At 52.7% G+C, this 13,573-nt stretch overlaps 2 protein-coding genes across 2 annotated transcripts; both read right to left on the bottom strand.

The window, feature by feature from the left end:
* Positions 1–83: 83 nt before the first annotated feature.
* On the bottom strand, positions 84–9,849 carry TAPBP (TAP binding protein). The gene is made up of 8 exons (XM_057699208.1): positions 9,600–9,849; positions 9,290–9,460; positions 8,796–9,056; positions 2,924–3,322; positions 2,207–2,548; positions 2,029–2,118; positions 1,858–1,895; positions 84–1,168 (listed from the first exon to the last, which is right to left on the bottom strand). The coding sequence occupies exons 1-8, from the start codon at positions 9,634–9,636 to the stop codon at positions 1,157–1,159; spliced, it is 1,350 nt and encodes a 449-aa protein (XP_057555191.1). The 5' UTR covers positions 9,637–9,849; the 3' UTR covers positions 84–1,156.
* Positions 9,850–10,341: 492 nt separating this feature from the next.
* On the bottom strand, positions 10,342–13,365 carry ZBTB22 (zinc finger and BTB domain containing 22). The gene is made up of 2 exons (XM_057699192.1): positions 13,271–13,365; positions 10,342–12,621 (listed from the first exon to the last, which is right to left on the bottom strand). The coding sequence occupies exon 2, from the start codon at positions 12,551–12,553 to the stop codon at positions 10,634–10,636; it is 1,920 nt and encodes a 639-aa protein (XP_057555175.1). The 5' UTR covers positions 12,554–12,621; positions 13,271–13,365; the 3' UTR covers positions 10,342–10,633.
* Positions 13,366–13,573: the final 208 nt, after the last annotated feature.

The following is a 13,573-nucleotide window of genomic DNA, read 5'->3' as shown; positions in this document are numbered from 1 at the left end:
CCGAGGCGTTTGAGTGGGGGTCGTTGGGAGAAACCTCACGTGACTGGGAGTGTCATTGCGCTTGGAAAGTGGATCCCTGGGGTAGAACTGAGACACCCGGTTGGAAGCACTGAACAAGTTTATTCCCACACGATCAGACCCGCTCCCCACGTCGGTCTGGCCGACCGTCCTGCCCCTCCGAGGTCCTCCTCCAATAGTCATTTGATGAACGCCTGTTCTGGAATCCTTAGGACGCAACAAGACTAACTTCTTACATCGAGCGCCCTCCAGCGGGCACCAGGCCCTGTGCGCGCGCGGGAGATACAGCAGTGGACAGGTTCGTCCTCGCCTTCCAGGAGCCGACAGTCCGGGCAGGGAGACAGGCATTTAACAACGACTCGCACAATCACTTAAATACACCCGTGGTGAACCGCACAAGAGGGACACGCGGCGGTCTGAGGGAAAGACGATGCTGACCTGGTCTGGAGCCCAGGGAGGGCGAGGGTGGACCAGGCAGAGGGAACAACGCTCTGGGACCCCGGGAGGGTGGGAGGCCGTTGCAGAAAAGGATCAGCCGTAGGTGTGGTGAGCATTGAGAGGAGCACCAGGTGGGTTTGAAGAGGTAAGCAGTGGCTGGGGCGCGGGGATGCACAAGCCAGGGCAAGAAGAATGGATTTTGCCACTAGAGCACCAGTTCCTGTCCCAGAGGTCCCTGAGACTATTTCGGGGGTATGCGAAGTTTAGCCTATTCTCATAACAATCCTAAACTGTTATTTGCCTTTTCATTTCATTCTCTAAAAAGCGTACAGTGGAGTTTTTCTGAAGCAACATGATGTGTTTTGACATCCGCCCCACAGCTAATGGAACGTGTGCTTGTGTCTTCCTGTGTATTAAATTGTTCTCAGTTTTAAGTTCTAGTACAATAAATACCTATAGTTTATAACACACATAAGCAAAAGCTCTATAGAATCCTCGATAATTCTTAAGAGGTCCTGAGAACAAAAATTTTGAGAACCGCTGCTCTGGAGCCCAAAGGTGAATACCTAGTGTCTGTTCAAGAAGGCAGCCGCTCAGTAGAGAGAGGTTGGAGGGAGCAGGGTGTACAATTTAGGGGAGTTACTACAGTAGCTCAGACCAGAGATGATGGTGGCTTCCCCAGGATGGTGGTGAGTTGGCCTTACTGTGTTTTCTGGAAGAGAAGTAAAAATAAGGAGGTGAGGAGTTCAGGGTTTTAGAAAGCAGGGTGAAGTGCTTGTGGTCAGTCCAGAGACAAATGAACATCATGGGCACAGAGAATGGCAGATGAAAGAGGCTAACATTTTCCATGTGTTTTAAGCTTGGCATTGTGCCAAGTTCTTTTGCTCCTGCATCTTCCAAAGGAGATGCCCAATCTCCTTTAATCATTCCAATAGCCCTTTGAGGTTCTGCTGGCCAGTAGGGTAGCCACCACTCACTTGTGTCTGTTGAGCATTTGCAATGTGGCTAGTCTGAATTGAGGTGTGCTGCTAGTTTAAAATAAACCCCTGTTTTTGAGGACTTAAGATGGAAAAAACACTATAATTTCTTATATTGATTACATGTTGCCATGACAATATTTTGGATATATTAGATATCTTTTTACCTTTTTAATGCAGTCCCTAGATTATATATTTAAATTTACATATGTGGCTTGCATTATATTTCTGTTGGACAGCACTGCCTAAGTAATTTTTTTCCCTTACACCCAAGGAAATTGAGGTGTAGGATGTTCCAGGTGACAGGATTTAACTCAGGTCTGTGTGAATTCCAAGTCTGGGTTCTGCCCACCAGGCCAGCTACCTCCCTCTTGGGTGAGGAGTTGGGGGGAGGGAAAAATAAAGGAGAGTGGAGTGTTGTTACCTTTTCTGCTGAATCCTTGGAAGTGGCCAGGTACGCAGCTGTGGAGAGAGATTGAGAAGGGATGGGATGGGGGAGTAGAAAGGCAGAGGGATGGGTGTCAGGCTTCTTCTGGGAGGAGGCAGAGAATGTTTGCCAGTCAAGGGTCCCAGTCTGGGTGGGGCTCATACTCACTGGCCCAGCCCAGCGCCTTGATGAGCCCGAGGAGGAGAAAGGCAGACAAGAAGAGGCCTACACCGTCCTCCAGAGAGGGCCTAGAGAGACCTGGCAGGCAGAAGAGACAAGAATGAGTCTGAAGTTCCCGGGCACCCCCCCAGCCCCCTCCCAGTTTCTCCATCCTCCAGGCTCTTACCAGCCACCTGCAGGGTGACCTCGGCGCTGCGCCCCAAGGCAGGCAGGCTGGGGTGGTGGACACGACAGGCATAGCGTGCCCCGTGCTGCCCAGTGGTGACTGGGGGTGGCTGCAGGTGTGCAGAGAGGCTCACAGAGCCATCTGAGTGATGGCTCAGGGCGGAGAGCCACCTCTGCCCCTCAGCCTTCTGAAAGCGACCCTCAGGGCCACCCCGGAGCTCCCACTCCACCTCCAGGCCCTCAGAAGGGTAGAAGTGGGACATGAGGCAGAGCAGCTCCGGGGGTGCCTCCCCGGGAGCAGCCCATACAAGAGGTGATGGTGTCAGGGCCACCTTGGGGGGCTCTGGAGAGAAAGTAAGAAAGGAGCATGGGGCAATTAATCTACATTGTCCTCCCTCTGAGACCCTCAGTGTGCCCTCTGCCTTCCCCAATACTGAGATGGGGAACCCACCGTCTCCCCACTGGTGTTTCACAGGAATCTCCATGCCACAGCCCCCATTCTCAGGGACCCCTACTCCCTCAGATTTGGGAGCCCAAAGCCCCTCAGATTCCCAGGGACCCTCCACCCATTGCCCCTCTGACTCTCGGGGACCCCCAATTTATCTCCCCCTACTCACCCAGCACCCTGTCCTCCACCATCCTTCCCCCATCATGGTGTCCCCATAATCCCAGTGACCAACCACCCTCTACCCACGAGGATCCCCGTCCCCTCACTCACTCTGCACAGCGAGCTCCAGGGTGATTTGCCCTTGCAGGTATGGCAGGTGCACAGTAGCCAGATAGGTGCCCTCCTGGAAAGGCTGCACCGCAGGCAGCCAGAAGGTCCCATTTCCGGTCCATGGCCCCAAGGGCTCATCGTCATCCCAAGCAGCAAATGCCACCGCCCCCTCTCGGGCAACTGGCAATTGCCCACTCAGTCCAGGAGTCGCAGCCAGCAGCAGGTGCCCCTTACCCAGGTGCTGGCGTCGCCACTCCAGCCCAAAGGGAGGGGGACCTGGGGCCAGAGAGGTTGCAGCCTTGGGGGTGGGGGGCATGTAGGCAAAGCTCAAGTCCAGCAGGGCATCTTGTCCCATTTGGATGCGAGGGGTGGGGGTGTGAGTGAGGACCGTCAGCACAGCTGCCGAAGACGGGAAGAGGAGGGTGGGGAGGGGGAGAGAAAGGAAAAGAAAAATAGAGAAATGGAGTTATGGGGGGACCTCCACTTTAAATTACCCACCCCTCCGAGGATACCTCCTTTCTGACCCACCATCTCCCAGCCATCCCTGCAAATCCCCTTTGCCCTGGGATTGGGTGGGACCCAGTGTGACTCAGAGCGAGCAGAGAGGTCTCGAGGTGAGTAGGGGCAGTGAGTGGGTACAGCCCTTGAAGGCTGCTCGGAACACACAGCCCATGCTGCTCCAGCGCTGGGGTCAGCGGGATCTGAGTGCACTTCTGACACAACCTGAACTAGCCCACCAGTCTCCACACCCATCCTTGACGAGCCAGGCCTTTCTTGGTTTGCTGGTAAAGCAGTGATGACTCATGACTGTCAACCCTATGGTGCTATTCAGAGTATTTACTGACTCTGGAAGGTACTGGTTCTAGACTAAACCTGAACACAGGTCTCTCTATGCTCTACTGAGGCAGTATATGCTGGTTAAGTGCCTGGAGCCTGGCTGCCTTGATTAATCCCAACTCTGCAGCTATTTATATGGCCTTGGGCCAGTCACTTTACTCTTCAGTTTCCTAATCTCCTAAACAGGGATAATAAACATGATGCTAGTACCTATCCAATGGGGCTGTAGTGAAGGTTAAATCATTTAATACCTGCTACTCAGATGTACACAGCTCATGATTCTGGATAACAAAAACACCTATATATGAAAGCTGCTTAGAATAGCACCTCGAACACAGTACGTCTACAAAAGTGTTTGCTGTGATTACAGCCAACCATCTGCCAGACAAACGTAACATGTCCCAACTCAAAGCATCTCTAGCACATTCCCCCACCTGGCTCCAATGCCCATCTTCCCTGCCTTGACAAATGATCACCACCAGGCACTAAAGGCAAGCATTTGGAGTCCCTACGACTCCTTCTTCTAATTCATTCATTCAACTAATATTTATTGAGCCCCTAGGTTGTTCAAGGTTGACGAGAGTGGTAAACAAGACAGGCAGCCCCTGCCCTCAAATTGTGTAGTCTAATAAGGGAGATGGATTGCCAAATATAATGTGCTATGTGCTAGCCCCACTGGGCCCTAATTCAGTCTCCCAAATAGATCTACATCTGTTTCTGACTCAAGTTCTCATCAATATTTGGATAATTACAACAGCTTCCTCTCAGGTCTCTCTATCCTCAGTATCTCTCTCCCTTTCATTTCATCCTCCACACGATAGCCAAATAACGTGGCTACAAGTCTTATCTGGGCACCTGCCTGTTTAAAAATCCCAGCTACCTAGGAAGCCAGCAACTAAAGGCACAGGCTGGAGCTAGATGGCCCGGGTTCAATTCCTAGCCCTGCTTCTTACAAGTTGTGTGTTCCTAGTCAAGTTACCTAACTGCTCTGTCTCATATTTCTTCATCTGTGACACGGGGATAACATCAGTACCTAGTTCTTATGGTTGTTGAGAGGAATAAATAAGATTATGCCTATAAAGTGCGTAGAAAGGGAGCTGACATACAGAAGATGCTTAGCTCCTACTGTTTTCACTACTGTTACCATCATCATGATGGACTTGCTGGGTTTCTTGGGAAAAGGACTTAACCTCTATCTTCCCCATTAGTCCAATGACCTGATCCTTGCCTACCTCTGGCAGGAGTCAAGTAAAATAACAGGCTTCTGGGAAAACGGCACACACACATATACACATACAAAACTTCCGATGGTTCACTATCACTTATAAACCCCAGCTATCAAGGTACTTAGTAATCCAGCCCCCAACTCACCTTTCCAGACTTCTCTTGCACCCTAAGAACCAGCCACATAGAATCCCTTTTTTGTGACCAGCAGAAACTCTATAGTCACTGGGCTTTTCTTTGCTTTGTTCATAAGGCTCCTTCGGTTTCAATGTCCTTCCCCATTTTCTCCAACATCTAACTACTCCATGTCTTTCAAATCTGTTCCACTGCCAGAAATGTCTGGGTCTTCCAGGTACAAGTAATTTTTTTTCTCTTGTGATTGTTTTTATTTTTATTTATTTATTTGTTTATTTGTGTGCCATGCCACACTACTTGCAGGATCTTATTTCCCCAACCAGGGACTGAACCCAGGCCCTCGGCAGTGAAAGTGCAGAGTCCTACCAACTAGACCGCTGGGGAATACCCTATTTTGATGTAATTTTTAATCTTAGTTTCTAAGGCCTACAAGGTTAAACTTCTCTGAAACTTATGGGATTGTTTTTGTTCAATACAGTAAAAAAAAGTAGGCAATTTCATTTAATTTATTAAAATCCAGAAACATACTTTTGAATTGTAAGAATCAACCTGTAGGATTAATAAACAAAACCTAAAGATTTTACAGTTCAGCACTTACACTAACAATGTTCTTTAGCATGGGTTATTTTTTTTTTTTTTTTTTTTTTTTTTTTGGCATACGGGCTTAGTTGCTCCGCGGCATGTGGGATCTTCCTGGAGCTAGGATCGAACCCGTGACCTCTGCATTGGCAGGCGGACTCTTAACCACTGCGCCACCTAGGAAGCCCTAGCGTGGGTTATTGAAGCAATTTTAGACCTGCATCCCACAACCTAGACTCTGTAAAAATACAAATGTAAACACAACAGGGCCAGAACCCATTGGTAAGGAAATTTCTAATTGTTCTTCAGTTTGTATTACATAGGTTTATGCTTTTCTGTTAAAAAGTGAATGGTAACAACTATTATAAAGTATTACTGAAGAAATTTAAACCCAAATCTAATCAAGCCTCTAGCTCTAACTACCAATTTATAGAAAATATGGAGGGAAGAGGAACAAGGGGAATTGACAGGATGAGGCAACAACTGGCCAAATACAGAATGTGGGAATTTCTACAGAACAAATGACAAATCAATAGCATGTAAAGGGGTGGGGCAATTATAGATAAAGGACACTTAAGAGACAAAACTGTTATGGACTGAATGTCTGTGGTTCTCCCTCCCCCAACCCCTGCAATTCATGTGTTGACGCCTTAACCCACAATGAGACTGTGTTTGGAGCTAGGGACCATGAGGAGGTGATAAAAGTTAATGAGGTCATAAAGGTAGGCCTTAACCTCATAGAGCTGGTGCCCTTATAAGAAGAGGAAGAAACACCAAAGCTTGCTCTCTCCCCTCCATGTGAGGACACAGCCAGAAGGCAGGCAGCTATCTGTTACCACACAGGGAGAGTTCTCACCAGACACCAGCCCTGTTAGCACCTGGATCTTGATCTTGGACTTCTAGCCTCTAGAACTGTGAGAAAATAAATTCCTATTAAGTCCCCCAGTCTATGATATTTTGTTATGGCAGCCCAAGCAGATTCAACAACCAAATAGAATATACAGACCTCTTTTTGATCCCGATTCAAGCAAATGGACTGTAAAATAACATCATTGAGACAACTGGGAAATATTTAATATGGGCCAGGAATTAAATGATATTAAGGAACTATCATTTGTTTTTTTAGGTACGATAATGTTATTGTGTGGGGGGGGTGGGGGGGTTGTTAAAGTCCTTATATAATAGAGATATTTACCAAAGTTCTTATGAGTAAAATAATACGATGGGATATATTTAAAAACACTTCCAAAAAAGAAAAGAAGGTTGGGTGATGATAGGTAAAACAATTTAGTAAAATGTAATAACTATACAAGTAGGTAATGGGTGTATGGGGGTTTCATTTTGCTATTCTCTACTTTAGTGTGTCATTGAAACTTTCTATAACAATTTTAAAAGAATGATGAGAATACTATACACACAAGTATATTAAGAAAGTATACCTGTCAACAAACATTTTAGAGTATTTGATAACTAATTTGGTAAGAAATAAAGTATAAATGCATACTAGCAAAATTATTGACGATCTGTGACCCTGGAAAGAGTTCATTTTTAATTTTACATTAAAACCACAACTTTCATTTTCTTAAATCCCTAATTAAGCAGGAATGCTTGAAAAGGAAGACTGAGCACAGCAACTAGTTTTCACCCCTGGTGGTAGGTGAAGTGAAGTAATTTTCTCGCCTGGGCACACACCCAGGGCTCCCTATCTGCACTTCTTTTACGGTCCAAGTCGCTTTCTACACTACAATTACCCATGACAAATCTCATGAGAATCTTCCTAAGAGTAGACTCTACATCTGATCACCTTTTTGACCCTTAAAAATACCCAAGGCCACCCCACAGATTCTAATTTAATTCATTTAGAGTAAAACTCAGATTTCAGTATATTTTAGAAACCTCTAAAAGGATTCTTACTTGCAGCCTGGACTGGGAAATACTGGGCCCTAATTTAATCTTGGTGATAATAAATATTTATTGAATCAGTGAATAAATTAACCAAGTGTCTCTCCTGATTGTCACAACAACGGGAAGGCAGATGGGAAATAACCACCCACATTTTACAGCTGGAAAAGCAGACAGAGAGAGAAAAGGGGGACCGTCCCACCCCTTCTCAGGAAGCCGACAGCCTGGGAAATACGGCTGCCCAGTAGAGAGCTTCTGTCCACACAAGGAGCAGTTTGCCTCTGCCCCTGCCCAGGGCGAGGTCTGGGGACTAAGAACGGAGGTATAGGCAGAGCTTAGGGTTGCAGGATGGGTGCTGAGCCCTGTGGGTGATTCTCTCTCAGTGAGGAGGGTGGCAGGGAGAAGGTACTGGGGAAGGGAGGGCATATGGCTCGGCTGGGGTTGACCAGCCAGTCAGGCTGTATCATTTCCATAAAATCGCACAAAACTGAAGGAAGCCGAGGACTCTATTCATATCCTACACACCCTCCCTAGAAAAGCTCCGAGAAATCCCAAGTCCCGGTCAGATCTCCCCCATTCTTGCTTTATCCGCCCACTCCCTCCCTGCGCCCCAGCCCAGCAAAGTGCCTGACCCCTGGCCCTCAAACCGCTTTGCACAATGCGGTTAAGTGCCCCTTGCAGCGGGAACCATCAGATCTCCCGCCGCTTCCCTTCCACGCATTCAAGCCCACCATTCGGTGACCACAGAGTCAGCGCATCGTCAGGCGCCTGGGGCTGTCAGGGGAGGCCAACGCGCTTGGAGCTTTGCTGATTGCCGCAGCACCGGATGTGGGCACGGGTGGGGCGCGAAGGCTGTTCTCTTAAACAGGGTGAACCGCAAAGGTGGGGGCACCTAGCAAGATCTAGGAGGAAAGGAGTACAAGACCCTCCCAACCCCGTCGCCTAGCGAGTTTCTTAAGGTCCGGTGTCCTGAACCCTGCCTCTCTCCAAAGCCCCGCCCCAAACCGCACTTTTGTTTAAACCTGGCTGAGACCAGAAGAGACAGCTTAACTTTAGCTGAACTGCCTCGATTTACAAATAAAGAAACTGAGACCCGACTAGGGAAGTGACTCGCTCAAGTGCACATAGCAAATTAACGGCTGATCTGGACCCTTAGAATCTACCCATTTTATCTCTACATCCCCTCCGTAGCTACCTGTTGCCATGGTGATGAGAGCAGGCTCAGGCTGAGGCTCGGACTGTGGTCGAAGGAGGCTGGAGAGGCTGAGGACCGGGCTGGACATGCTGACCATCAGCCAAGGCCCGTCCAGGGCCCGCGGGCAGCTCTGCTCCGGGGTCAAGCCGCTCACCCAGTTGGCCGAGGCGGGGAGCGGGATGTAGTGGCTCATCTCGCAGCGGGGCTCGGGTGCGTGCCGGGGATATCGCCTGAAAGCCGCCAGGAGGGTGCCCGCGGGGTCTGTGAGTGCAGAGAGAGGAGCTGCAGCTGTAAAGTCTCCGCCAGGAAAGGGGCGGGGAGGGTAGCGTCCAGGGAATTTCAAAGGTACAGACTACCCGGTAACGAGAGATTTAGAGGTGATCCAGTTTCATTTTACAGAGGGGGAAACTGAGGCCTGAGGCCACTGCGAGACCTAAAGAGCAGAGGGTTTCGGTGGAGGCAACAGAGTTGGGAGCGGGTCCGGGATGACTCACCATGCACTTTGAGGTAGCGCTCTGGGTCGAGGTCTGGCCGGGGAGGTGGGCTCTCCGAGCCCTGGCGCAGCAGCAGTGCAGCGGGTTTCTTGGACAGCCGGCCCCCGCCCGCATCTTCCACTAACCAGCACTCTATCACAGCAGGTCCCGCCGAGACGGCGGTCGCCAAGCCTGGGGGAGAGGGGCGCCAGTGAGGGGACGGCCCCAACGTCAGGTGACCCGGGCTCTCCCCGCTGGACGCAACCCCTGGACGTGGGTGGGGGTCACCTCCCACCGCTTCCCTGGGCGAAGAGTCGTGGGGTTCGCTCACCCAAAGCCGCAGCGAGGAGCAGAGACAGGGGCTTCATGGCGCCGCGATCTTCTCGGCTCCGAAGTCTCCTCTTCCTCCTTTCACTTTCACTTTCCTCCAAAGGCCGGTAGGAGGGGCGGAGGAAATCCCCGCTCCGGTTAAGGGAAGGCTCCGGAGAGGCAGGTGTTTCCCCCACGGGCTGGGCAGGGATCCCGGAACATCCTCTTCAGTTCTGGTCTGGAACCTCAGCCGCGCCCAGCCCTCCTGGACCACCCAGCACCACAGAGTCCGGGAGCCTTCCCACACCCCAGGCACCCCCTCCTGTCCCCCCCGCAACCCAAATCCACTTCCCTGAGAACCCTTACTCCACCTTCCCCCACCTGTGCCAGGTCCCCAGCAAACACATAGGGGTTGTTGGGAAGCCAAATGAAATGACCAATAAATATTTTAATCACCGTTTAAAAAAAATAAGATTTAAAATAAAAACCTTGTTCTCCTACGACTTACTCCCTCCTTGTCTCCACTCCCCCCCCCCATGAGGATCGAGTTGGGGGACCCTCAAGGTGGGGGAGGAAGGATTCGAGTAGAAATAAGGGGCACATCCTTTTGGGGGGCAGGGTATGTTCTAGGACAAGGGTGGGGCTCAAAGCCCTGGTCCCCACAACTACACAAACACAGACTTCAGGTACGGACTACAACCACCTGACCCTTGACCCAGTGACTCCAGGATGCTCAACAAGCCCCCTCTCCCTCCCCCCCCCCCCCCACCACATGCGCCCTACTCAGGAGCTGGGGCTTCAGTGTACCCATCTGAAGGGAAGGAAGGGCTGAGTTCCGGGGATACTTTGGGGAGGAGGGGCTGAGTAGAATGGGTGGCCCATGGTGCGAGGCGGGTGGCCCATGGTGCGAGGCGGTTGCCCCTCCAGAATATATACAAGTCCATAGAGATAGGAAGACAAGTAAGCGTGTTGGGAGATCACCTAGGGGCCACAGCGCCCCTGGCTCCTGATCCCTAATCCCTCTTCCCGGAAAGCTACCCCCAGTAGCTTGCCTCTTCAGTTTGCTCCTCCACCCCCAGTGAAGCCCATCTCCACCTTGTGGACGCTGGGCGGGGACCAGACCCTTCGGCTGGGCGGGGGCGTGGCCGCACTCGGCTCGTCGCCGTCGCCGCTGCCCCCGCCGCCGGGGGACTCCCTCTTGGGCTGCAAGGCTGGCCCGGTGGGTCCTCCAGGTCCCGGTCCGGTCCCGCCCCCGCCGCCTAGGCGGTGCCGGCGCTCACAGTGTCCTCGGTGGCGCATGAAGCTGTCTCGCCACATGAACTTCTTGGCGCAGACGCCACATTCGTAGGGCTTGAGGCCTGTGTGTGTCTTCATATGCTCCGTCAGGTGATGCTTCATCTTGAACTTTTTGTTGCACACGGGGCAGTCAAAGGGCCGCAGGTTGAGGTGCATGTTCACATGGCGATCACGCATGCTCTTGTGGGAGAAGGCCTTCCCGCAGTGGCACAGAAAGATCTTATTTCCATCCCCACTGCCTGTCCCTCCAGGAGTCCCGCCGGTGCCACCTGGCACACCCAGGGCTCCTGCTGATGTGCCCCCAAGGGTCACCGCCCCATGTTCAGCTTGGTTCCCTGGTGGCTGGCCTGGAGCCTGTGAGGAGGAGGAGGAGGAGGATGAAGAGGATGGGAAGACCAGGATCTGGTTGCCCTGCATGTCGAGTGGAAGCAGGGGCCTTGGAGGATGGGAGGGAGCATAGGAGGAAGGGGTTGGTCCCCCCGAATCATCAAGCCCTGCCCCAGGACCCCCACCTTCATAGGGGCCAAAGTCATTGGAGGACTCACAGAAATTGACCTGCTCCTCCCCCTTGTCTGGAGGCTCAGACAGGGTTCGGACGTCACTTATGCTAAGGGTAGCCTCAGGTCCTCCCCCTGCTGGCACCCCGGAGCCACCCCCCAGCTCTTCATCTTCATCATCCTCACAGGTCAACACCAAGTCTTCCTCCTCCTCATCCTCTTCCAGGTCTGGGTCTTGGGGAACGAGGGGTGCTGATGCTGGGCAGTTTCCACCCCGCTTCACATATACCCAGTGTTTCTGTGGCACGATGCTGGGGGGTACATAGGTGGGCCGGCGGAGCCCAGCCCCAGGGACCACTGCACCCCTCCCGTCCCCACCGTCATCACACAGCTCATCTGCCTCCAGCAGCAGCTTCCCAGAGGTAGCCCCCCCACTGCCCACTACAGGGGCGGGGAATACAGGGCCACCTCCTCGACGCTCCCCATTGCCCACTGCAGAAGCTGCAAAAGCCTCCTGGGAGGAAGATGAGAAATCAGTGGACTCCCGGGGGCTGAAGTAGTTGCTGCTGCTGGGGGACTGATTCTCACTGGCCCGGCTGGAGGCATGGGAGCGCACAGAGCCCACAGTGGCAGGGGCCACAGTGGCCCCACTCCCTGAGGGGACCCCAGCACCAGGGACAGTGACCGACGTGGCTGCAGCAGTGGTGATGGTGGTGGTGGTGGCTGAGGCCCGGCCCTCTCGGAGGAGTTCAGTGCACTTATCCACAATATGCCACATTTGGAGTACAGACCCCACTGTGAGGAAGTTCACAATATCAGCAGCAGCCATGCTGAGGCGGCCAGTGTAAGCTGAAGCCAAGACTGTCTCGAAGGCTCCTGGGTCCATGACGCTGGGCAGCGAGATGGAGGTCATACCCTTGAGTAGGACCTGGTCATGGAAGTATGGGGAAGAGGCAGCCAGGACAGCACGATGAGCCCTGAACTCCCGTCCCTGCACTCGGATGGACACATCACAGAGCTGGCCCTGCAGCCGCTGCTGATTGAGAGACTCCAGGAGGGCACTGGTCACCTCAGGGAAGGACACGTGCACCACTGCCGCTGCAGGCAGGGGCAGTGGTGGTGGGGCCAGCGATAGAGGCAGGGGCAGTGCTGCCCCGCTGGGAGACAGAGGAGATGGCTCCATGGTGTGGAGGGAAGGGGTACCCCCCCAGCCACAGGAACAGGGAAGGAGGAGGGCGGCCGGGGGGGTCTCTGGAAAGAAAAAGAGAGAGGAATGATAACATCTCATAATGACCCAGCCCTTTACAATTTAAAAACATGTTCACACTTATTATCTGAGTAACTCCCCAGGACACTATAAGGTCCTTTCAACTCCATTTGACAGATGAGGAAACTGAGGCTCAGAAAGATTAAGAGATTATCCAAGGTCACACCATTAAGTGGCAGTGCCCACAAACGCAGGTGTCCTAACTCCAAAACCAGTGCTCTTTCCTTGCAGGTTAGAGAAGTAAGGTTCTCTTGGAGAGTGGGATACCTCCCTTCAGAAATTTCCATTTGCCTGAGAGCCTGACTTTCCAAAATTTACCTTGCTGGGGTTTTGTACCCTTTTCTAGGGAGGGGTGCAAGTCGCCTCTGGTGTTGAAAACCACCCCTCTCTCCATTTCTCTTCAGGCCATGCCCCCCGGTTCTTTCGCTGGCCACGCCCCTTGCCCCCAGTTATCCCGAACCCCGCCCGTTTCGGCCCCGCCCACCTCAAGACCCGCCCCATGGTCTTTGGCTCCGCCCCTTACCTAACCCCCGCCCACATCGGACCCCGCCCCCTTCTGCTCCGCCCCAAGCGCTACTTCGACCTCCTCTCCCACCCGGAAGGCGCCCCCCAACCCCGCGCGTCCCCGCTTACCGGGCCGCGCGCCCCCGGGCCCCCCCGCCCCTCACTCGGCGGCCAGAGCCGCAGCCTGGGCCCCTCCCGCCGCCATCTTGCGCCGACTCCCTCCGCCCTCCGCCTCCGCTCCGCCTCCCGCTCCTCCGGCTTTAAAGGCACAGGCGGGCACCCCGCCCGAGCCGCTGGGCAAAACTCGGCCGACTCGGCCACTTCTCCTTTAAAGAACAGCTGCTTCGTTCCACCTTAAAGGTACCAGGTCTCTTCCGCTCCTGAGGATTCAGAACTCGGTTCGGCCGAAGCTCTCATTCGCCTTTAATTCTG

The sequence above is a fragment of the Hippopotamus amphibius genome, chromosome 11, assembly GCF_030028045.1.
Source record: "Hippopotamus amphibius kiboko isolate mHipAmp2 chromosome 11, mHipAmp2.hap2, whole genome shotgun sequence".
NCBI classification, from domain to species: domain Eukaryota; kingdom Metazoa; phylum Chordata; class Mammalia; order Artiodactyla; family Hippopotamidae; genus Hippopotamus; species Hippopotamus amphibius.
Note: the sequence above shows the minus strand (reverse complement) of the source record. Positions and strands in the feature narration are given on the sequence as shown.

What these genes read in the sequence shown, in the direction of transcription:
- ZBTB22 (XM_057699192.1), bottom strand. Translation starts at nt 12,553, where the DNA reads ATGGAGCCATCTCCTCTGTCTCCCAGCGGGGCAGCACTGCCCCTGCCT.
- TAPBP (XM_057699208.1), bottom strand. Translation starts at nt 9,636, where the DNA reads ATGAAGCCCCTGTCTCTGCTCCTCGCTGCGGCTTTGG. An exon ending in GCGCTACCTCAAAGTGCATG is followed by an intron (nt 9,057 to 9,289) that starts GTGAGTCATCCC and finishes CTGCACTCACAG; the next exon opens with ACCCCGCGGGCACCCTCCTG. An exon ending in CAAGGCGCTGGGCTGGGCCA is followed by an intron (nt 1,896 to 2,028) that starts GTGAGTATGAGC and finishes CTCTCTCCACAG; the next exon opens with CTGCGTACCTGGCCACTTCC.